The sequence below is a fragment of the Pseudophryne corroboree genome, chromosome 8 (genome assembly GCF_028390025.1).
Source record: "Pseudophryne corroboree isolate aPseCor3 chromosome 8, aPseCor3.hap2, whole genome shotgun sequence".
Taxonomy (NCBI): Eukaryota; Metazoa; Chordata; class Amphibia; order Anura; family Myobatrachidae; genus Pseudophryne; species Pseudophryne corroboree.
In genome coordinates, this window is record NC_086451.1 from 201757283 (window position 1) to 201782739 (window position 25457).

The 25457-nt window shown below is 46.2% G+C and overlaps 1 protein-coding gene across 1 annotated transcript in view; it reads right to left on the minus strand.

Moving 5' to 3' along the window:
* LOC134947608 (uncharacterized) overlaps nt 1-25457 on the minus strand; it is a 146393-nt gene that overhangs the window by 93034 nt on the left and 27902 nt on the right. Inside the window, exons 3-4 of the mRNA XM_063935612.1 lie at nt 22745-22896; nt 14551-14663 (exon numbers count right to left, since the gene is read on the minus strand). Of these exons, the coding sequence (XP_063791682.1) occupies nt 14551-14663; nt 22745-22896 (265 nt within the window). The remainder of the gene's footprint in view (nt 1-14550; nt 14664-22744; nt 22897-25457) is intronic.

Consider the following 25457-nt stretch of genomic DNA (forward strand, 5'->3'; position numbering starts at 1 on the left):
ATTGGTATTGTGCGCCTACTTGGTGATTTTGTTTTGGTTGGAAAAGTATGACCTAAAGCTTAAACTTCGGAAGTGCCACCTGTTGAAGTCCAGTTTGGAGTATCTCAGGCATGTGGTCTCCCGTGATGGAGTGTACCCTACCCCCAGCAAGATTGCGGCATTTCAAGAGTGGAAGGTGCCCACCATCGTCATGGAGCTGCGGGCTTTCCTGGGTTTGGTTGGGTATTACAGACGCTTCACCAAAGATTTTGCCTGGATCGCGGAGCCCCTGCATGTGTTGCTTTGAGGGATTGCTACCATGAGGAGAGCAAACCTGGAGACATCAGGAGAAGCAAAGGACCTGGCCTTCAACCGGTTGAAGAAAAGTCTCACTGAGGCTCCATTGTTAGGGTAGGCAGATTTCGAGAAACCCTTCATTCTGCAAACAGATGGAAGTATAAAGGGATTGGGTGCAGTCTTAGCTCAAGTTCAGGATGAACAAGAGCGGGTGATTGCCTACAGCAGTCGTGGCTTGCGAGAGACCAAGAGGAACCCAGACAACTATAGTTCCTTCAAGCTGGAATTGCTGGTGGTAGTTTGGGCTGTAACTAAAAAATTTGCAGAGTACTTGACCACGGTCCATGTGGACATCTTTATGGACAACAACCCCTTGGCGCATTTGGAAACCGCCAAGCTGGGCGCTCTAGAGCAATTGTGGGTGGCCAGGTTGGCCAAGTTTTCCCATAAGATTCACTATCGATCAGGAAAGAGTAACGCCAACGCCAAGCCTGGTGGGGAGGAAGATGGAGATGGGGAGGAAATGCCAGATCTAACACACGTGCAGCAGCCTGTTACCAGAGAGGTGTCTCATTTGAACACCCGGGCTGCACTACTCAGATATACAGAAATGGACTGGGTGCAGGAGCAGGAGGATGACGAGGGTCTGAATCTTATTCGACAGTGGAAACAAGAAGGTCATCTGCCATCTCGACGAGAGCAGGATGGGCTGACTGCAGTCTGTAGGAAGGTGATGCATCGTTGGGACCAATTGCGGGTCTGTGCTTGTACCTTGCGGAGACAGTGCTATTTGGAGCAAGAATTTCGTATTATTGAACAGGTGGTGGTGCTGGAAGCCCGGGTGCGAACATTGATGTAAGAGGTGCATGAGCAGGGGGCTCATTTGGGAACCCATAAGACATACCATTGGTTAAGATGCCAGTATTTTGCCCCTCGACTGCAAGCTGTCGTAGATCAGGTATGTCGAGAGTGCAGGAGATGTGTGGTAGTCAAGCCACAGGAACAACATGCACCCATCCAAACTATCTGGACCAGTCAGCTGTTGGAATTTCTGATGATTGACTATGTTTAGATTGGGGAGTTGATCAGTGGACACCAGTATGCCCTAGTGATGACTGACCATTTCACCAAGTTCACGGTAATGGTTCCTACCCGGAATCAAACTGCCGAATCAGCAACATGGGCGATCGTTGAGCACTTCATTCAGCAGTACAGTTGTCCCGAGCGGATTCATTCTGATCAAGGGGCCTGCTTTCAAGGACAGTTGATGGAACGCCTTTGCCATCTTTATGGCATCCAGAAATCCCGTATGACGCCTTACCACCCACAGGGGAATTGAGGCTGTGAGAGATTTAACAAGACCCTGCTGCAAATGCTCTGCGTGCTGGAGAAAGCAAAGAAGCATTGATGGCCTAAACATGTGCAAGAGCTTGTCTGGACCTATAATAACCAGGGTCATCACACCACTGGGTTCTCTCCTTTCTTTTTGCTGTTTGGTCAGCTGGGGTAGGAGGCGCATGATTTACAATTGTCCGGGACCAAAGAGGAAGTTCTCCTGTCCCTGCCGGATGGGTGTAGGAACATTGTCTATGCCTGAAGGTGGCCCACAAGCTGGCGGGAAGACTCATCGCAGATCAGCAACATACACCTTCAAGGTCCAAAGAAACTGGGTCATTGGCGGTAGGTGTATGAGGTCCGCCCTGGGGGGAAACTGTCGGAACGGTGGGAGGTCATCTCGTTTGTTGTTCACTGTTGCCTGTCTCCGGATGGCCCAGTTTATCAAGCCGGGTCAACCGCTGGGACTGGACATCTACGTACGTTACATCGGGATAAACTGCGACCTTGTCCTTTCCCGGATCCTGTTGCATATACTGGGTCCTCGGAGGAGGCTGAAATGGTTGGGACTCCTGCCTGGGAAGTTTCTATTCCTATGCCAGACAGAGTGGTGGCTGCCTGCGGTGGAGAATCAGCTGAGCGAGTCACCAAGGACTCAACCCCCGACTGATGTGGTCACCCCTCCCTTACCGAGGCATTCTCAGCGTTCTAGTCGTGGTGTTCCAAGCCCCCGCTACGCAGAACCTGACTTTGTATGGTTGGACTCTTGCTTTGTGTGGACCACAAAGGACAAAGGGGGGGAATGTGGAGAGTGCTGCTCCCCGTTCCCCTCCGGTACAGCGGCGGGCTCCGGCATGGCAGCGGGTTTCCAGCATGGAGGGACTTGCATCCATTAGGATTCAAGTCCCTCCAATCACATCACGGTAATTTCAATGCCATGCCAAGCGCGAGCCAATCGGGGCTCGCAGCGTCATAGCTACGCCCTCTCCTAGCATCATATAAGAGACGCTGCAGTGCGGGAGAGCTCAGTCGTGCACCGGACGTGGACGGAAGAAGATCTCCAGGAGAAGAAAGAGGACGGAGAAGCAGCAGCGGTGGAGGCGGTGATGGCGGAAAAGAAGAAGAGGAGGAAGATGCCAGAGGGAGAATCGGTGAGGGAAGACGCCCAGCAGCGGAAGTCCGGCGGTGAGTGCTGCAGCGTGAGGCAAACAAAAGAGCTGACGAAGCCCCGCTGCAGCCTCTCCCACCGTGACGGGTAGGCGGTCTTGGGCCACCTTTACTTATCTTTAATTCCTCCCTTGAGCACCAGGGACAGGCACAAGGCCTGTGGGGACATCCAGGCCTTTCCGGTCTGTGTCCCATAACCAGGCCTCCGGTCTGTGCCCCATAACCAGGCCTCCGGTCTGTGCCCCATAACCAGGCCTCTGGCCTGTGCCCCATTACCATGCCTCCGGCCTGTGCTCCATCACCAGGCCTCCGGCCTGTGCCCATAACCAGGCCCCCGGCCTGCGCCTCACCCAGGCCCCCGGCCTATGCCTCACCCAGGCCCCGGTCTGCACCTCACCCAGGCCTCCGGCCTGCACCTCACCCGGTATTCCATAGGACCAGGGGTTGCAGTGTACAGAACTGGCCCAGACGGATTTTGCTGGAAGTGGGTCCATATGGCAGATCCGGAGAACCCACATCTGGTCGTGTGCGAAGAAACGGCTGGTTCCACGCGGTGTACAATGTAAGGGATTGAAGAGGGTGTGGAGTAACGGTTTTGTCCCACGCGCCTCAACTTCCCGTTAATCTGGAGTTGACGGCTGTCTATAACAGAACCCCATTCCCGTCCACAGTAATGAGAGGGAAGAAGTACCCAAAGCCCAGCCGGTTAAGTGCGCCGCTACCCCTGACGTGCCCTGCTCTTGAGAGAAAGTGGGTTGATACGTCTTAATCAGTACGTTCCTTTTCTTTAGGATGCCTGCCGACCGTTGTTGAGAGAAGGTGTCTTGGATTGATCCGGGAGGTTGGGTTCCTTGACGCTTCCACATACTGTACGTGAAAAGAGCGACCAAAGGTAAGCAGTGTGACGACACCTGCACGGCAGCAGGCACTGCATCACGCCCCAGCCCTGTTACACGTAGATGTATGTGCATGAAATCACATGCAAAAGCAACAAAATAACACCAATTCTTAATGATGTATTTCAAAGGTTGGTGGTATTTCGTATCTCTAAGAAACAAAAAAGGAGTGGAGGTGTGCTCCCTATAGGGAGAAAGGTGACAGACGTCCCTCCCTCCACATAGAGAACTGAAATGTCCATCCGGTATACCAGTTAATCCAAAAAAGTATTGTCAATGCTTCATTTAGCCTGTTTGGATGCGGAGTATCTACTTTAAATATCCAGGATGATTTCCCTTGACACAATTGACGGAACCTATTTCCCCCTCTTTTGGTATTCGTGAATTGTTCTACTATGGTAATTGTAAGACCTTTGGGATCACTATTATGGTTTCTAATGAAATGTTGTGAAACACTATGGGGTCTATTCAGTGCTTATTGGATCCTTTCCGACGGAAAGGATCCGACAATGCAGTATTCAATTTGCATCCAAATCCGACAGGATTTGGCCATTCTCGACAATGTCATTCTGACTTTTTTTAAAGTCCACGTGTTTTCCAACAAGTCGGAACTGACGACCTTTCGAAAAAACAGCAGTGCAATTGAATAGGTTGGAACACTATTCGACCTAAAAAAGTCAGAAACTGACATCTTTCCGGCAAGACGGCAGTTCTTACTTGAATTGAATACACCCCTATGATTATAATGATTTGTCTATGTTCACGAAATCTGCATTTGATAGATCTCGTCGTCCTTCCAACGTACTGCAAAAGACAGGGACACTGTAATACATATATACAATATCTTGATTCACAGTTGGTGTACTGTTTGATTTCAAACACCTCTCCATTAGCATGTGAAGTGATGGTTTTGGTCTTATTTACCAAATATTTACATGTGAGGCATATGGGTCTATTACAACAATAATTACCCTTAGGTTTGGATGGAAGCCACGGTTCCTTAAGTATTTTGTCCTCTGTCTTTAGCATACTTGGTGCTAATATATTCCCTATATTTGAATTATTCTTAAACCTGATCCTAGGTCTATTTGAGATGCATTTCTCTAGTATAGAATCTTGTTTTAAGATAGAAAAGTTGGCTTGTATGATTTTTTTTATTTCTCCTGATTTTGAATTAAATTTGGAAAAGAATGTGGCTTGTTCTTTTTCTTCTGATTGTCTATGAATTGCAGGACCCAATTCACCCCTCTTTCTTTTAGATTACACTTTAGACGGGTTTTCTATCAATAACTCAGATCTATTGAGTTAGCATAGAGTTTAGCGTTAATGAGAAGGCTCTCAGGTTATCCCCTTCTTCGGAAGTTAACATAATTTCCAACTGTGAAGTAAAGTCCTCTTCCTCTGCACAGTTCCATCTCAACCTTAGAATCTTGTTTTTGGGTGTGTTCTTAATCTACGGCAGGTAGTGGCCACTGGGGTAATGTAAATAGTTCGAAGTGCCTACTGATTTGAGAAAATTAGACTGAGTAATCACTTGATTGTTTTGAGCATAGAAGTTGATGTAGAGGAAGTCTATTTTCTCATAACTAAAAGTATGGGTGAGTGTTAAGTTAAATGTGTTGGTATTCAAATAATTGACACATTCCAGTGCTTTAACATGCCCCCCCTCCACTCCAAATAATAAATCATCTATAAAATGGCCATAGAGGACCAGATTGTCTCTATATGGGCAGCTCCATATAAGTTTGTCTTCAAAGCGGCCCATATAGAGATTTGTGAAACTAGGTCCAAATCTGGTCCCCATGGCTGTCCCTAGTGCTTGTAAATAAAAGGTGTCTTGAAACAAAAAATAATTGTGTGTTAAAATAAATAAAATTGCATTCAGCACAAAGTCACAATGTTCAATTCTTATGTTTGTATTCAAATTCAAATAATATTCTACTGCCTCCAACCCTTGTTTATAGGGGATAATTGTGTATAATGCTTGGGCATCAAGGGTCAAAAACCCCCATCCTTCTGTCCAGCAGATTTCCATGATTTAAAAAAAAAAAATGTGTTTAGTATCCTTAATATGAGATTTCAATTGAATGACGTGACCTTGTAAGTGTGCCTCTATAAATTGTAATAAATTAGAAGTGAGGGACCCAATACCTGAGATAATAGTATGCCCTGGCGGTGAAATAAGTGTTTTGTGAATTTTGGGGAAGTGATAAAAAAATAGGTGTGATTGGGTGAGCACAAAGCAAATACTTCGATTCTTCCTCTAGCAATGCATTTTCTGCTCTAGCCTGTGTCAATAATTTGTCATATTTAATCTGAAAGTGGGTGATGGGGTCGCTTTTGAGTTTAACATAGTGTTCTGGGTTATTTAATTGCCTCTTTGCTTCCTGAATATAATCCTCCCTGTTTTGAATGAAAATCCCCTCCCCCCCTTGTCATCTTGTTTTATAACCAATGAAAAGTCATCCTTCAGCTGTTTGAGTGCTAATATCTCTGTTTTGGTAAGGATTTGTTTATATGTAACTGGGTAATATGTCCTTGTTTCACTTTCTTTTTTTTGGCAGAGTGATTTAAGTCCTGTAGAGTCTTATTATAGAAGATACTTATTGCGGGACTTTTGTGTTCATGAGGGAAGAATTGGGGCTTCCTTTTGAAATTTGGAATTTGAATGTGTTCTTTAGTCACCTCTACATCATATAGTAGTACTTCTGTGTTATTTTCTAGTCGTACTTGTTCTAGAGTGAGTAATCCATCCATATCTGTCTCATCTAGGACAATAGGACATAAGTCCTCATCTTGCAACTGTTTTTTTAGCTGTTTATGTGCAAAATACCTTTGGCGACAAAGCTCTCTAATGATTTTTTTTAAATCCAAAAATGATTAAAAGATATTTGGTTCTTTTGTTGGCGTAAAATTAAGACCCTTCTGGAGTAATTTGGTCTGGTCAATGGTCAATTTGTGTATAGACAGATTATATATTCCTGTAGCGTCTACCTGTACCTCACTCTTCTTGTTTCCTTTACCTCTACTCCTTCCTCCTCTCTTTCTTTTGGTCTTTTCGGGGTGTGAGTGGTGGGGGAGTCGTAGTGACTGGGTCGATGGTTCCTCCCTACTTGGGCAAAATCCTTAGACATATCCATCTTTTCTCTAACTCGCTCTCTATTTAGTGGGGACTTATACATACTTTCTTGTTGATTAGTGACATGGTTTGGTTTATGCTGAAAGTGGGGCTTCTCAGCTCTATCATGTCTCCTAGTGGTTGTAGTGTGTCCAAACTTATATTGCCCCTCCCCTTGAGATGTATGGGGGTTCTATGGTCAGTATAATTCCCTTTAAATTGGGGTCTCCTAGACTTATTATAAGACATTATATAATGTGTCCTATTGTCTTCTTGGTCTCTATGAAATCTGCGTTTTTTTTTTTTTTTGTTGTTTAATTTCTCTCTCAAACTTTTCTACTCTGTAATTAATTTGCTCATCCTTCTCAGTGAAGGTTATATTATCTTTAATGTGGGTAACTCATCCTTAACATGATCTATTTGATCTGTGATCTCCCTAACTTTATCTTCTCTGTACTTAATTAGTATTTTAATCAATGGGAAGGAGCAATGATCTAGATATCATTCCATTCTTTTAATAGGGTAGGATTGTCATTAATAGACAAATGTTTGAAAATTCTTATACCCCTAGGAATAATTTTTTCATCTATATACTTTTGTAGGGGAATGTTATCACACCAGTTCCTCATCTCATCTTTTAGGAGGTCCTCTAATTTATAAAACAATTTGGACAACGCGGCTGTTTTCGACACTCTACAGGGAGATTTGACTTGTTATCAAGTCAAATCTGCATTGTTGGAATGCTGGCCGTTTCGAATAGTGGTGTGTTGGATCCTCCCTAAGGCTGTGCAATATGGGTGTGCTGTGGGTAGTGCCATGCGGTTCTCGAATGGGTGTGGCCAGTGCCGTAACTAGGTGTGGGTGAGTGGTGCCTGGCACACAGCACACTTGCCGTGTGGGTGCACCACTCGCGTCCACCCTTGGTTGCATGCACCGCCACTGTCCCCTGCTGCAACGCTGTCAGCTGTAAAGTGCGCTCCTCCCGGCAGTCCTTCCCTGAGGCAGTGCTTCATCGCTAAGGCTTCCTGTCCGTGTTTGGTCTGCCTCCCTCCCATCCTGCAGCGTCTGTTCTCATTCGTGATCGCGGAAGTTTTACTCTAGATGTTTCAGGAGTTTCTGGCTGCTTCAAAAAGGAAGGAGAAGCCAGCGCTCACTCTACTCCCTTATAGTGTCCTACTCCCTTATAGTGTCCTACTCCCTTATAGTGTCCGATTTCTTGCTGGGAGACAGAGTTACAGTGTGAGTATCTATGCTGGCACCCAGCACACACTGTTAACTATTACCTGCCCAGCTTTTATCTATTACCGGCAGCTCCATTCACACAGAGCTGTAAATTCCTGCTCACACGGATTAGAATCAGTATGAACTCAAATTGAACTTCCTTGGTATTTAGGTAATGAGAGACTTTTGTCCATCTTCTGTAGTGAGAAATTTTAAGTCACCAGATGGGCTGCCTAAATGGGACTTTGAATATATCTTATTGACATGTGATTTGCAGTATTAACAGCGCACTTGCACTGTGGGCACATCATCCACATCCACGCCGATTGGACAGCTGCTGCACTTCCTGCTATAACATATAAAAGTAGAGTTGCGATCGGCTCCTCTGCTGGACGCACAGCTGCTGCCTGCTGATATACTGTATATTATAGCCAGCAGCGCTATGCAGACTATCTCTGTCTCCCCGTTCCATGTGCTGCAGCTCTGCCCTGCTCCTCTGCCCTCCTCCTTGACTGGTGAAACAGCGCAGTGTCCCTGCACCATACAGGCGGAGCCGGAGACATGCCTCCTCCTGGCAGGGGATGCCGGCCGGGCTGAGGTGGTGGCAGCTCCAGCAGCTCTGATTCCATAGTGTACCACAGCTACAGCCATCACCAGCACAGGCACATCCCGCAGACCCCCACCATGGCTGCCTGCGCTCCAGTCAACATCACATAGGTACCACTGTGTGTGTGTGTCTCTCCCACCTCTCCCTCTCCCACCCATCTCTCTCTATGTCGTGACTACCTGTCGTAATGTGTAAAAGGGTACTCCACCTGACGTAATGTGTAAAAAGGGGCTCTTTCTGGCGCTGATGCGGTTTCTTGCACACAGCGCTAAAATGTCTAGTTACGTCACTGGGTGTGGCAAATGTGCTGCAAAAATGTACAATTGAAATGGCAAAGTAATTGTGCAGTATGGCTGGGAATGATTACATTTTCAAAAACAGCAAGACAACCCATCCACATAAAATCAAGTAACATACCTGAGGGGAGATGTACTAAGCCTTCGATAGTAATAAAGTGGTGAAAGATAAAGTACCAACCAACCAGCTCCTGTCATTTTTCAACACAGACTGTAACATGGCAGTTAGGAGCTAATTGACTGGTACTTTATCTCTCTCCACTTTATCACTCACCAAGGCTCAATACATCTGCCCAATGGTATCCAGCGATCGCTGACAGCTCCACCACATTGCATCATCCTAGTGCTGATGCACTGTGTTTCCCCTCCTGGCAGGCTGTAGTGCACATGTGTGAGATCTCTGTACTATTGCAAGATCTCCCATGCGTAGTCCGGAGATGGCAGCCAGGTAAGAGTACCTGTGTATGGGGCAACGACATCTGCAGCTGTTGAAATCGATAGCTGCAGGTGTAGGAGCGGTCAGTGCCACTGCACATTGGTGCACTATTTTACAGAGAGCTCGCACCGCCGGTGTAATACATGTGGGGAAAAGCGGCATCAGTAACCGTAACATGCACTGATACCACTTCTCCTCCATAATGGAGGATAATACATGTACCCCATTCTACAGACACTGGCTGCAGGCGCCCCGTGCAATTAGCTCGTCCGGCCGTAGAAACAGCCCTGTTTGGTGCTCATGTGCTTCATTTATGCATATGACCAAGTGCATCAGCACCATTGTGATTTACAGTACTTGCTGTAAATGTGTGCCTCAATGATAAATTATATGGCTAGTATTTCCTGGGAAGTACAATTTTCTGTAGCCTCAGAGGTGGTACATGATTTTAGATGTTTTACCCTGTTTAATACAGTCAGGAACACTTTCATATTACAAACTCCATTTAACAATCTTGTTCTGCATTCAAACTATTATTTTTGCAGATGTTGTCCATCGTTGAGTGCATGATTGTGTCTGTCATGCCAGGCATATCCATGTGCAGCTCGGTAGGGAAAAGAAACACAAACTGAACCTCAAGTGACTGATGTACAGTAGCTTTCTGTTATTACTTATTTAGGCTATGATCAAGCTTAGCAGCCCTAATGTGTGACAGCTGTAACCGACCATATAATACAATGATTCACTAGTACAAGCTAAGCTCTGCAAGCTGTGACACTAAAGCCCAGTACACACTAGAGAGATGTGTGCTGAGCGATCTGTCACAGACCGCTCAGCACACATCCCCCCCCCCCCACTCAGCACTGCGCGATGTGTAATGAGCAGGGGGGGGAAGGGCCGTTCATTTCACCCAGCGGGTGAGAGTGATGTGCTAGATTGTGCCTGCATGCAGGCCAATCTAGCATCGGCAATAGCAATGCGCAGGGCTGAGCATCGCTATCGCTGTGGGGGGTACACACGAGAGATCTGTGCTTAAAATCTAAGCAATCTAGTCAGATTGCTTAGAATTTAAGAATGGATCTCTCCGTGTGTACCCCCTTTACTGTTGTAAAAGATAAAGCCATGCAGCATAAATACTATTGCATATTCTATACTTCGATTAGATAATTGTGTAGTGTTAGTGTTATATCACACATAGGCAGTATAAATAAGACTACTTCAGGGCCGTAACTAGGGGGGGCTATGGGGGCACGTGACCTGGGCGCAGAATTCTGGGGGGCGCAGAGAGACCAAGAGAACAGGTGGCAGACCCGGCAGAAGCAGCAGCAGTATATAAAACTTGGAGCTCGCGGCTGTGAGAGGCGGACCTGTAGTGGAGCTGTGACACAGACGCTGGCTTCTCCTTGGAGCAGTAGTGAAGCCGCGCATCCCGAGTCTGCCTCTCTCAGCCGCGGATGTCACTCACCGGTCCTAGCACGCGGCGATGTCCCAGCTCTCAGCAGCATGCTGACGTCACTAGCAGGCGGCCCGGCCAGAGGAGAGGAGTCGGCCAGCAGAGTCAGTGTGTGCATGCAATCTCTGCTGCGCCCTACCTCCTCTGCAAGTGACCCTTTGTATATAGTGGCTGGTCCCTGCTCCAGGACCAGCCACCCGTGGGCTGCTGCTGCTGTTGTGAACCAGGTGGCCTGCCCCCCTTCATCCACCGAGCCCACTCCATGCTGCCCTAGTTTAAATCTAACTGGAGCTCCATAGTAGCACAGAGGTGCTAAGAATGAAAGACACATCTTACTCAAGGTAAGATGTTCTGATGTTATTGTGGGGAATGGGCGCTGTAGTGTAGTTATGTAGTGTAGTATATAGGGTATGTAGTGCAGTGCAGAGGAACATGTAGTGTAGTAATGTAGTGCAGCGTATAGGGGGTTATAGTGTAGTAATGTAGTGCAGCGTATAGGGGGTTATAGTGTAGTAATGTAGTGCAGCGTATAGGGGGTTATAGTGTAGTAATGTAGTGCAGCATATAGGGGGTTATAGTGTAGTAATGTAGTGCAGTGTATAGGGGTATGTAGTGTAGTGATGTAGCGCAGTGTGGCGTATAGGCGGATGTTTAGTGATGTAGTGCAGCGTACAGGGGAATGTACTGTAGTGATGTAGTGTAATGATGCAGTGCAGCGATGTTGTGCAATGTATGGGAAAGATGCTGTTGGGGAGGCCATGTGACAGAAGTTAAGCACATCTGGGGCAAACGGGACATGTAGGGAACACGCTGCTGTGTGCCATATGACAGATGCTTAGGGCATTTGGGGCACACAGGGGGGGCAATATGGTCTATTAGTATCCATTTTATTCTAAATATATGGTAATTTAGTGTGATTGTGTGTCTGTGTGTACGTGTGTGTTGAAGGGGAAGGGGTGGGCGGGGGGGGGGGGGGCGGGGGGGCCAAATTGCAGCCTTGCCCCTGGTGCCGAAAATCCTAGTTTCGGCCCTGACTACTTCCTAAAGACTATGGGGCCTATTTACTAAGGACAGAGACAAAGTAGCTGGAAATAAAGTACCAGCCAACCAGCTCCTAACTGTCATTTTTCAAACACAGCCTGTAACATGGCAGTTAGGAGCTGATTGGCTGATACTTTATCTCCATCCACTTTATATCTCTTCAATGCTTAGTAAATAGACCCCTACATATCTAAAGTAATTGAAAGGGGCACATGAGATTTATATAAACCTTTTAGTGGTGATTCATACCACAGCACTTATGGATACATACCCTCCAACTGTACCTTTTTGGCAGGTACAGTACCTTTTTTTTAAGGTATGTACCGATTTTTTGCTCTCCAAACTTCCATTGAACGTATAGGAAAAGGGGCGTGGCCATTCCCCCTTTACCCGTGGGCATGCCCCCTTTTTGAATTTGTACCGATTTGTATGTGTAAAATGTTGGAGGGTATGTGGATATTAAATTACTAGGTGATTCATCGCTCTTCACACCGTCGTAAGGGGATATGCCACCTTAACCCTTGCACGCCCTTGTGGCGTGCAATATTTTTATTATAAGGAGTATTACCTCCAATCATAATTGTGTGAGTGGTTAAATATTGCATGGACAGAGGGCGTGCAGTGGTTAAGGGGTCGTAGCCCCTTGCAGCGGCGGGTACAGCACACACAGGGCCTGAGGAATCACCTAGTAGGTGCTGTGGTTGGGGAAGTGGCGGGTGCGGGGGAGACGCAGTGGGAGAGGGGGTCCGGATCCACTGCAGGTGGTGGAGGAAGTGTGTGAGGGTGATGCGGATGGGGCCCGGAGGTACTGCGAGTGGGGGAGGGGCGTGTAATGCTTCTCCTACTTCTCCTCCTGGAAGCAGCTAAGCTGCTGTCCTCCCTTTGGCAGTGGCTCTCCCGGAGACTCACACAGCAGCCAAGCAGCCAGTCACTATCCTACAGCTCCCAGCAGCCCTTAGCGCCAGAAATGCTTCAGCTCTAAAGGCTGCTGGGAGCTGTAGTTTAGTTAGTGCATCCACTTCCCTGTAATGTGGCGCGTTGGGACACCGGCACTAACAATAGTGACTGGCTGGCAGAAGTGACTGACTCGCTGAATCAATGTAAAAGGTGAGAGTGCTGTGCAGTGTCAGTGACACTGCACACCCACTGCACTGCACAGCACTGTCACCTTTTACATTGATTCAGAGTCCAGACATTACCCTTCGCGATATCACCCGCTCTATCCATTACATTAGCCATCACAGGGCTTCCAGGCCGGCAGCCCAGGGCGCTGTGTTGCGGAGTCAGGGCCTCTTGGGATCTGGGCACGTCTGTGGCGGGGAAGCACTTCTGTGATATCACGCGCAGAGGAGGCTCCGGGGCTCAGAGAGTGTGCACGCAGGGAGGGCTATGAAAGACTTCCGCTGTACCGCTTTCATACACATGGTGGCCGCAGCAGCTTTTGGTCCACCTGCGCCGTGGCTAGGGTGTGGGGATTGTTGATGCCAGAGGGGGCAGGCGGACTGACAGCAGGACATAGGGGGTCGTAGCTAAATTTAGCACAGCTACGATCACTTACACTGATATGCGGGAGGACACCCACAGGGCTAGTCCGCCACGCATGTGAGCCTACCCCCCCCCCCCCCCCCCCCCGCGCGCACAGTGGCAATACTTTTGTACTTGAACAGTAACTCCTGGCCAGCGAAGCTCCTGCAGCTGGCTGGGAGTTACTTGTCGCTGCCCTGGGTAGCATTGGCTGCGTGTGACGTCACGCAGCCGCTGTGGCTCGCCCCCGCACGGTCTGGACACGCCTGCATTGGCCGGACCGTGCCCACAAAATGGTGGCCAAATGCCACCTTGCCGCCCCCTCCCACCCTGCGACCGCCTCTGCCTGTCAATCAGGCAGAGGCGATCGCTAGGCAATGACAGCCATGCGCCGGCGCATGCGCAGTTCTGACCTGATCGCTCGGGTCAGCATGACCCCTATAGAACGCTGTAGAAAATGGATTTTTTCCCCTACCCACAGCGCAGAGACTTGCTGCAGATGCAGTGGCATACCCTCCAGTTGTACCTTTTTGGCAGGTACAGTACCTTTTTTTATGGTCTGTACCGATTTTTGGCTCTCCAAACTTCCATTGAAAGTATAGGAAAAGGCCTTACCAGTGGCCATGCCCCCTTTTCGAATTTGTGCCGATTTTTATGTGTAAATTGTTGGAGGGTATGTTGCTACAGATGCAGTGGGCCTATTTTGGAGTGTGGTCCTGGAGCTGCAGCTCCATCAGCTCCATTGTTAATGCTGCTCTGGAAACACAGAGCAGCCAAAGGGCAGAGCCTCCCATTGGATGTAACCTGTGTGGGAGGGCGTTTCTCACCCAATCAGCTGTGGGCTGGGTGTGATAGACCTGCCACTAACCCAATGAGAGCTCTTAGCTACAGATCTGGGCTATTATATAGGAGATTATATTCAATACAGTTAAATGTATTAAACAGACTACGTACTGTAAAAATAAACAATCAGGTGTGCCTTTGGATATTTACAGAAGGAGGTGTCTGTGGTATATGAACTGTGATCACAAACAGTACAATTAGCATGACAGGATATTCACACTTGAAAGAGTAGGATTAATCCAACCACGGTGAGGGTGATTGCTAGCAAAACAGTGCAGATGCTTGTCCGGACTGTACTAACATTATACATCTGGTATATAGTCTATAGGACACTCACACGATCAATGATTTGACCAGTAACTCCACAGTCTGAAATGTATAAGATCACACTCTTTGAGGAATCCAGTAGTGATGAAACGCTTGCCAGGCCAAACCCTTTCAGCCAGTCTCCTGTATGGACACATACAAATATATAATACAGGGACAAAAAAAGAAATGCTTTAAGTTTAGATTTGAATATATTGTGGCAGATGTGTTAAGACTTGGAGAGTGATAAAGTCGAGAGAGGTAATCTACCAACCAATCAGCTCCTGTCATTTTTAAAATACAGCCTGTAACATGGCAGTTAGGAGCTGATTGGTTGGTACTTTATCTCTCTCCACTTTATCACTCTCCAAGGCTTAGTACATCTGCCCCCTAGTATTTTACAACCACAAATGCTGAAAAGTAATTTTCACTAAACTATTCTATTGTAACATTGACAAATGGACATAGAGAAATATTACTGTATTATCCAACCCCATATCCCCCTTTGAGCTTAGGGAAGAGGATCCATTAATGTACAATAAGGAGGCTTGGATGACAATTAAGCACATCAGTTTGAGGTGTGACATACTGTATTGAATAGATATCCCTAAATACATTAGCTACATGCCATACATTTGTCTCTACATACCTGGAATTTGAGTGCAAGTTTTGGAGTTGATGTTGATACATGTTCCAGATACATTTATAGGCTACATTTGAGGCGGATCAAATGTAATTGCAATAATAAGATGCCCATGTTGGTTTGAGCAGTTATACAGAGTACGACAAATAAAATTTACCTGGCTCTAAAGTTCGTGAGTCTGTGCTTCTTACAGTATTTTGGGGGTAATTCAGAGTTGATCGCAGCAGCAAATTTGTTAGCAGTTGGGCAAAACCATGTGCAGAGAGAGTTAGATTTGGGTGTGGTGTGTTCAAACTGAAATCTAAATTGCAGTGTAAAAATAAAGCAGCCAGTATTTACCCTGCACAAAAACAAACTAACCCACCCAAATCTAACTCTCTCTGCAAATGATATATCTGCCCCCCCCCCTGCAGCGCACATGGGGGGTCATTCCGAGTTGATCGCTCGCTAGCTATTTTTTGCAGCGCAGCGATCAGATAGTCGCTGCCTATGGGGGAGTGTATTTTTGCTTTGCAAGTGTGCTATCGCTTTTGCAGCTGAGCGGTACAAATTTTTTTTTTGCCATTTCTGAGTAGCTCTGGACTTACTCAGCCGCTGCGATCACTTCAGTCTTTTTGCTCCCAGAATTGACGTCAGGCACCCGACCTGCAAACGCTTGAACACGCCTGCGTTTTTCCAAACACTCCCAGAAAATGGTCAGTTGACACCCATAAACGCCCTCTTTCTGTCAATCACCTTGCGATCGGCTGTGCGAATGGATTCTTCGTTAAATCCATCACCCAGCACCGATCCTCTTTGTATCCGTACGACACACCTGTGCATTGCGGTGCAATGCGCAGTTTTGCTGAGTTTTGATCTGATCGCAGTGCTGCCAAAAATAGCTAGCGTGCGATCAACTCGGAATGACCCCCATGGTTTTCCTAACTGCTAACAAATTTGCTGTTGCGATCACCTCTGAATTACCCACTTTATCCCTAATCACTTCACAAATACAAGAGAATGAAAGTGAGATTATTTATTGCAATGCACATGGGGCTAAGAAAGTTACAAAGATGATAAATCATTATTGATACTCTTTAACAGAACAACATATTGATTTATGTTTCTTATACAGTGATAATAAATGTTTCTGGATGTGGTATGATATGTCAACTCTAATTACAGCTTAACCCCAATTACAACCTATCCCTAATTACAGCCAAACACTAATACTTATGGTAGCCTAGCTCAGTGGCGTAACTACTGCCCCCGCAGCCCTCGCGGTGGCTTGGGGGCGAGGGGCTGCGGGGGCGCCGCCACTGATTTAGAGCAGATTGACATGCAGACGAGCGTCCGCATGTCAATCTGTTGTCACTAGCCCCCCGCTGCGAAGTAGGAACACGGAGGGCACAGCGCGCGCCTCTCCCGTGTCCCTCTGAGTCTCCGGCGTGTCGGGAGCGTGGTCTAGGAAAAGGGGCGTGGCTTCGCGGGAGGACCCGCGATCACGGGCCACGCCCCCGTTTTCGTCACTGAGGGGGCATGCCCAGCGCTCTGTGAGCTGCTGGCATGGTTGGTTCTATATCGGAGGGGCTGAAGGGACCTTGTGACGTATTGAGGGGAGGAGCTACGTCACCAGGGGGAGGAGCTACGGGCGAACAGGGTACCCGAAAAGTACCCTCGCGGGCTCGCTTCGCTCGCCACGCTTCGGGCACGGTGGCTCGCTCCGCTTCGCTCACCACCTAATTACTAAAGGTAATAGTTGGTGGCGTGGATAGTAGAGGAACTATCCCGCTGGCCTAGCTCCTCCCCCTTGCGTCGTAACTCCTCCCCCTTACGGAAAAGATCCCTTAGCCCACTTGATTCTAGCATCTACCCTGCTGGCATGCCCTCTCTCCCACTGTCTGCGCTGAATAGACGCTGTGCGCATGCGCACAGCGTCTATTCACTACTGCTCTGCTATGCAGAGCAGTGAGTGTAGGAGCCTTCCAACTGCCCCCCCCATCGCGGGACACTGCGGCCCGCGGGTGGGACAGCGGGACAGTCCCCAGAAACGGGACTGTCCCGCGAAAATCGGGACAGTTGGGAGGTATGCATATATGGCACTGGGGGGGCACTGAGGGGGCATATATGGCACTGGGGGGGGGCACTGATGGGGCATATATGGCACTGAGGGGGCATATATGGCACTGGGGAGGCACTGAGGGGCATATATGGCACTGGGGGGGCACTGAGGGGGCATATATGGCACTGGGGGGCACTGAGGGGGCATATATGGCACTAAGGGGGCATATATGGCACTGAGGGGGCATATATGGCACTGAGGGGGCATATATGGCACTGAGGGGGCATGTATGGCACTGGGGGGCACTGAGGGGGCATATATGGCACTGAGGGGGCATATATGGCACTGAGGGGGCATATATGGCACTGGGGGGGCACTGAGGGGGCATATATGGCTCTGGGGGGCACTGAGAGGGCATATATGGCACTGTATGTGTACCTGGCACATGGGGCGGCTATATTTGGCACTGGGGGCACGTGAGCACCTGGCATTGTGGGGGAATATCTGGCACTGGGGGCATATGTGACACTGGGGGGAGAGGCTATATTTGGCACTGGGGGCATGTGAGTACCTGGCACCGTGGGGGAATATCTGGCACTGAGGACATATGTGGCACTGGGAGCACAACCCTAGCAACAAGCACTACCCCCTAGCAACGAGCATGACACCCAGTGCATGAAACCCCTGGCAACGAGCATGACACCGAGTGCATGAAACACCTGGCAACGAGCATGACACCCTGAGCATGAAAACCCCTGGCACCGTGCATGGAACCAAGAGCATGAAACCCCTGGCAACGAGCAGGTAATTTAAAAGTAATTAGAAGCCTTACTGTAGGACTTGATGTGTAATGGGCATTACGGTGTGTGGCATAATGTATCACGGACATTGCGGTGTGTGTCAGAATGTGTCACAGGCATTACGGTGTGTGACAAACTATATCACGGGCATTGTGGTATGTGGTATAATGTCTCAGGGGCATTGCAGTGTGGCATAGGGTATAACGGGCATTGCGGTATGTGTCACAGGCATTACGGTGTATGGTATACTATATCACGGGCATTGTAGTATGTGGTATAATGTCTCAGGGTCATTGCAGTGTGTGGCATAATGTATAATGGGCATTGCGGTGTGTGGCATAATGTGTCAGGCATTACGGTGTCTGTATACTATATCACGGGCATTGTGGTATGTGGTATAATGTCTCAGGGTCATTGCAGTGTGGCATAATGTATAACGGGCATTGCGGTATGTGTCAGGCATTACTGTGTGTTGTATACTATATCACGGGCATTGTGGTATGTGGTATAATGTCTCAGGGTCATTGCAGTGTGGCATAATGTATAATGGGCATTGCGGTATGTGTCAGGCATTACTGTGTGTTGTATACTATATCACGGGCATTGTGGTATGTGGTATAATGTCTCAGGGTCATTGCAGTGTGTGGCATAATGTATCATGGACATTGCGGTGTGTGTCATAATGTGTCAGGCATTACGGTGTGTTGTATACTATATCACGGGCATTGTGGTATGTGGTATAATGTCTCAGGGTCATTGCAGTGTGTGTCATAATGTGTCACAGGCATTACGGTGTGTGGCATAATGTGTCACAGACATTGTATGTGCTATAATCTATCAGGGGCATTGCAGTGTGTAGCATAATGTATAACGGGCATTGTGATTCCTGTCATGTGTCACAGGCATTACGGTGTGTGGCATAATGTGTCGCAGGCATTACGGTGTGTGGCATTATATGTCACAGACATTGTATGTGCTATAATCTATCAGGGGCATTGCAGTGTGTAGCATAATGTATAACGGGCATTGTGATTCCTGTCATGTGTCACAGGCATTGCGGTGTGTGGCATAATGTGTCACAGGCATTACGGTGTGTGGCATAATGTGTCACAGACATTGTATGTGTTATAATGTATCAGGGGCATTGCAGTGTGTAGCATAATGTATAACGGGCATTGCGGTGTGTGGCATAGGGTATAACTGGCATTGCGGTATGTGTCACAGGCATTACGGTGTATGGTATACTATATCACGGGCATTGTGGTATGTGGTATAATGTCTCAGGTTCATTGCAGTGTGTGTCATAATGTATCACGGACATTGCGGTGTGTGTCATAATGTATCACGGACATTGCGGTGTGTTATATACTATATCATGGGCATTGTGGTATGTGGTATAATGTCTCAGGTTCATTGCAGTGTGTGTCATAATGTATCACGGACATTGCGGTGTGTGGCATAATGTATCACGGACATTGCGGTGGGTGGTATACTATATCATGGGCATTGTGGTATGTGGTATAATGTCTCAGGTTCATTGCAGTGTGTGTCATAATGTATCACGGACATTGCGGTGTGTGTCATAATGTATCACGGACATTGCGGTGTGTGGCATACTATATCACGGGCATTGTGGTATGTGCTATAATGTATCAGGGGCATTGCAGTGTGTAGCATAATGTATAACGGGCATTGCGATTCCTGTCATAATGTGTCACAGGCATTACGGTGTGTGGCATAATGTGTCGGGGGCATTACGGTGTGTGCATATTGTGTCATGTGCATTATTGTGTGTGGCATAATGTCTGAGGGCCTTTGCAGTATGTGGCATAATGTATACTGGGCATTACTATAAGGAGGAAAAATGACAAATAATGGAAGGGGCATGAATCAGGATTATTTTTCTTTCCTGTGGCGGCTAACGTCTGGGCGTGCAGGTTGCAAAACTGGGGTATAAGGTAGTCTTTTCCTGCAATGCCACGCCTCTTTATGCGAAGCCACGCCCATTTAAACGAAACCACGCCCCCTTTTTGACGGCGCGCCTTCGCCGCGCACATGCTTGTCCCTTTACTAGTGCCAATTATGGGGGGGGGGGCGTAGAATTTTTTGGCTTGGGGGAGAAAAATTTCTAGTTACGCCACTGGCCTAGCTCTAACTACATATGTTGACATTATGTTAGTGTCAAAATTGTGGACGTCAACATTCTGAACACAAAAAATATCGACATTCTGAAAATGACAACATTATGGTGTGACATTTTGAATGTTGATATCCTGATTGGAACCCATGTTTCCTACAAACATATGGCCTACACCTCCAATGTCACTGTCACAATAATTATTTCCCAGAAATTTCCACTAGTGATCATAGACAGATATTACCCTGTTAATTAATCTGGTTAAATCCACCCACCCGCACTCTCCTATTTGAAATTTTATGTTGGGTTTCAGGTCATTGATATTTTTTTTTATGTATATCTGCCACCCATCACCTACAAGGCCCTACACTGGCTCCTCTTCCTCTTTAGAACCCAAACTACTAACACTCACAAAGCACTCACCAAATCCTCTCCTGTGTACATCTCTGACCTCATCTCCATTCACATTCCTACCTGCCCACTTCATGCCACATGTGAATGAAGGCTCTCCACTCAATTACTTTGCCCTTGCTACCACTGGAACTCTCTCCCTCTCCAATCAGACTACCCATCTCTCCATGAAGTTTCAAACAGGCTCTCAAGACCCACTTCTTTATCAAAGCCTTCCAGCTTCCATTCTAACCCAATGCTCCATGCTCCTCGCCCACTGTCTCTACCTTCTTTGTCACTCCTGTCTAACTGCCCCTCCCCTTTAGACTGTGAGCGCTCAGAAGCTGGACCCTCTTCCCTCATTTGCTTTTCCTTCACTCATTTATACCAACTTCTCCTAACTTCACCAAACCTTTGGGTTCAACTGATGCTGCTTATTTAGGTATTATGACTACTGATGTGGCAATGTTTTAAACGGAGGAGGAGGAGGAGAAGGAGGAGGAGAAGGAGAAGGAGAAGGAGAAGGAGAAGGAGAAGGAGAAGGAGAAGGAGAAGGAGAAGGAGAAGGAGAAGGAGAAGGAGAAGGAGAAGGAGAAGGAGAAGGAGAAGGAGAAGGAGAAGGAGAAGGAGAAGGAGAAGAAGAAGAAGAAGAAGAAGAAGAAGAAGAAGAAGAAGAAGAAGAAGAAGAAGAAGAAGAAGAAGAATTCGCTAGGAACATTTCACATATATTTCAATAGAATGTATATCCACACAAATAGCCCACCCTTAGAGGACTTAATTAAGTCAGTAGTTTGTTTCTTCCGTATACTGGTTTGTATTTAAAACATTATTAGTTTCACTACTCTATTGTTACCCATTTAATTAGTTAGGTCCATGTAAGTATTTATTTACAACATTATTTAATCTCTTACGGTAATATACTATCAGACTGTCTCTGTCCATCCATATAAATACCTGCCCTTATTCAGAGTCTGGAACTGAATTGCTAGTTGCACTTTATTTAAAGCTTCATCTTTGCAACCTATTCACAGATGCATCTGGAAACCTCAAGATGCAACTCTCTGCTTAGCTGTAACTTCTCCCCCTTGGCTTCAACTCTCTCCCTTTGCATACCTGGCTGAGATGACAGTAGATTGCAACTGTAGGTACTGTATGTAGTTTAGAGACATTTTTAAATTTGCAGTATACAATAGAAATATATTGAAGTTGATGACCAGACTGCTCAGCTTATAAGTACCCAGGTGTCCATGAGTCTTTCTGAAAAATGAGAGATCCTTGCAGTGTAGAATGACTTTTTAAACACGGCTCCTGCTGTTTTACTACGATTTTAACAAATACAATAGGTGGTTTTTTTTGACAATTACAGCAGTTAAAACCTATCAGATGCAGACCCTATTAGCAGATTTGCAGTCATCACTATCAACTTTTAATCAGACCCTTACAGGAGGCTGTGTTTGAGACTCATGATAGTCTCATTTTGGGATTACACACCCACATCACTCCCTTACTGTACTTTTGTTGCTACTGCACACCCACTGCAGCTGCATTTATGCCCACTTCCTGCAATTCCAAACCCATTCCAGCATGGTCTCAGCCCCCTAATCCCAGCGAGTTGAGACAAACAGACGCAGATTTCAAAAACTTAAGTGAAAAATCATAATTCAAGAATGATAAAAGTCTCAAATTGTGTTTAAAGCTGACTGAATAATGATCTATATTTACTTAGTGCCTTGCACTTGTTATTAGCTAATGTCATCATAAAGGATTATCTAGAGCTTCATGCTTATTTATTATAGTCCATATACTGTGTTTTACCGATTTAATGCATATGAGTTCAGCTCATGAGGTATGATGTTTTTGGTTTTATAGTTATGCTTTGGTATTCTTTTTTGGCCTGTCTTTCAGTGCCACAATAAATTACAATGTTGCTTCTCACTGTTTTAACTTGATGTTCAAGTTTATAATATAATGGAGCTGAATAATTGTTTCTCATTAATCCCATTAAATTGGAAAGTGGAGAAGAATTGTAATATCAAATGCCTTGGAAAGTACTATTTATTGAGTAATGTATTTGTAACTTAAAACCATATTAATAAAATAGTTTTTGAAATACTTCAAACTCTTACATTATTATTAAAAACAGATACAATTAGATATCTACAGCTCACATAAAACATTGTGAATGCATAACTGAAAAATGCCTGTATCGCTCACCTATTTCAGGTAGAACAAAACCAACTGGATTTGGCCACAGACCCTCAATGAAAGCCCAGATCTCTTTGCTGAGTAAATATTTCACAGGCTGCAGTTGATTTAAACTGGTGATGAAAATGGAAATCTCCTTTTCTGCACTTTCCAGATTTATTCTGTAATAAAAATAAGATGATTTCAAATGTGTTTTTCAAATATTAAAAGAGAGTTCGATTTGGGTGGGTTATATTGTTTCTGTGCATGGTAAATACTGGCTACTTTATTTTTACACTGCGATTTAGATTTCAGTTTGAACGCAACCCACCTAAATCTACTGTAACTCTCTCTGCACATGTTATATTTGCCCCACCTGCAGTGCACATGGTTTTGCCCATTAGAGGAAAATGTTATTTTGTAATCAACCTTGAACTAGGCCCTAAGTATCTCCATTTTACTCTTCCCTTGGACAATTTGAATTCAAATATAGCGCGGTATTCATATCTTTCTGCCCCCTTCCACACCCGTTCTGTTTCTACTGACGGGCGTGGTATCATAATTTCAGCTCGCTACCCCTGGGGTAGGGAGGCGCCCTAACCCTTTATGCAGCTAAACCTGATTACTATGGGCGCAATATGCGCAATAACGGGGATCACTTTAGAAGGGAGATTGGGCGTGATATATAATTTGAATACCAGCCATAGTCTTTTTCATGAAACGCACATCCAACATTTATTGGTAAGCAGTTCTCCCAGACTTTTTTCTGGGCATCAACTCCTTGTGAAGAGTGATGCCATCCTAATTGAAAATGTTGTCTCTGCTGCTCCGTTAAAAAAAATGTCCCACCCTAATGTAAGTGTCCTAAATGTAACTTGCAGATATCGGCATATAGCTCTGGCTGCAATTTCTGTCACAAATTGTCAGCAAGTCATATTTTTTACAAACTATTTATCACATTTCTTAACTGATGGTTGCAGAATTGAGCATAGAAGCGGACTTTATATAATATAGGATGACAAACTGAATAGAACCTCCTTCTCTGGATGTCACATATGGCCACTGTGTACTGTAGCAACTAGTAATTTCACTTACTTTATTAATCCTCGACTGCCCCAAATCCTGCAGTTATCGGCCACCCTGATACTTATGTCAGTGTCATCTGCTGATGTAGCTATGTTTATTTACCCTGTACTTGTTCTATATTGTCTTCAACTGTAAAGCACTGTTTTCCTGTTTTGATCATTTGCTTATGTACTCTGTAATTGGGCACTGCGGAACCCTGGTGGCGCCATATAAAAAAAGGATAATAATAATAATGTATGTTTATTGTTTATTTATTATTATTTATTAACAGTTTCTTATATAGCGCAGTATATTCCATTGCACTTTACAATTAGAACAACAGTAATAGAACAAAACTGGGTAAAAACAGACAGACAGATTATTGAAAATATGGGGCAGACAGAGAATATACCCATTACTTTAGCCCCCATACACTTTACAACCATATGGACTTAATTTGCATCAGTGAAATACTTGCCATAAAAATCTTGGATGCCAGGAAATTAATATCATTCCGCTACTTAGGCATTTGGACCTGGCATCTGTTCCATCCCACACACCCATATAGAAGGTCAGACAACTCACTTTTTATTAACTGATCAATGAAATTGTGCAAAGCAACTTCTGACTAATGTTTTTATTTCATCTTCAACTGAAGATGTTTCATCGGCAGGGGTGTATCTTCCTATTGGCCAGGATGGCACTTGCCAGGGGCGCCGGCCAAGAGGGGGGCGCCGCCCGGCAGTGCCACCCGCGCCAGGGGTTAGAATGACATAGTAGTTCTCCCTTAGCAGTGCTCATCCACTGCCGTACTTTCAGAAGCGTATTGCACTCTGACACTCTCTGTGACTACAGTCACAATGATGGTGAATATAGCCGGGGAGCGGGGCACTTCCAGGTATGGGGAGGGCGAGGCACCTCCTCTTCCTCATCTGCTCCCCTTCTCATTGGTCCCACGTGGTCTGTCACCAAACAGCAGCCACTACAATCAGCACCAGTCAGCAGTGCAGCATGAGCATACCTGTACATTTTCTGCGGTACCGTAGCTGCACTGCATGGTCTATCCTGGCAGTCTGGATCACAGCTTACAAAGAGCTCTGTATGGAGAGGTATCTAGACCAGTGACTGCCTGTCCAGCTGTGTTGAGACTACAAATCCCAGCACACCTTGTCAATTGGATTTGCTGGGACATGTAGTGCAATCACACCTAGGGGTAAATTTACTAAGATGGGAATTCTATTTAAGATGGGATGTTGTTCATAGCAACCAATCAGCTTCTGCTTCTCATTTATCTAGCTCCTTCTAGAAGAAAATACCTGGAATCTGATTGGTTGCTATGGGCAACATCCCATCTTAAATAGAACTCCCATCTTAGTAAATTTACCCCCTAGAGAGGGGTTTTTAACTGTATGTATGTATGTATGTATGTGTGCATATATTCCCTCGGTGTCCCTGTCCGCACCCTCCTTGTAATTCCCCATTAGTGTCACTGCCCGCACCATCCCTGTAACTGCCCCCTCAGTGACCCTGCCCATACCCTCCTGTAATTCCCCCTCAGTATCCTTGCCCGCACCCTCCCCGTAATTCCCTCTCAGTGTCCCTACCAGCACCCTAACTGTAATTCCCCTCAGTGTCCCTGCCTGCACACTCCTCGTAATTCCCCCTCAGTCTCCCTGCC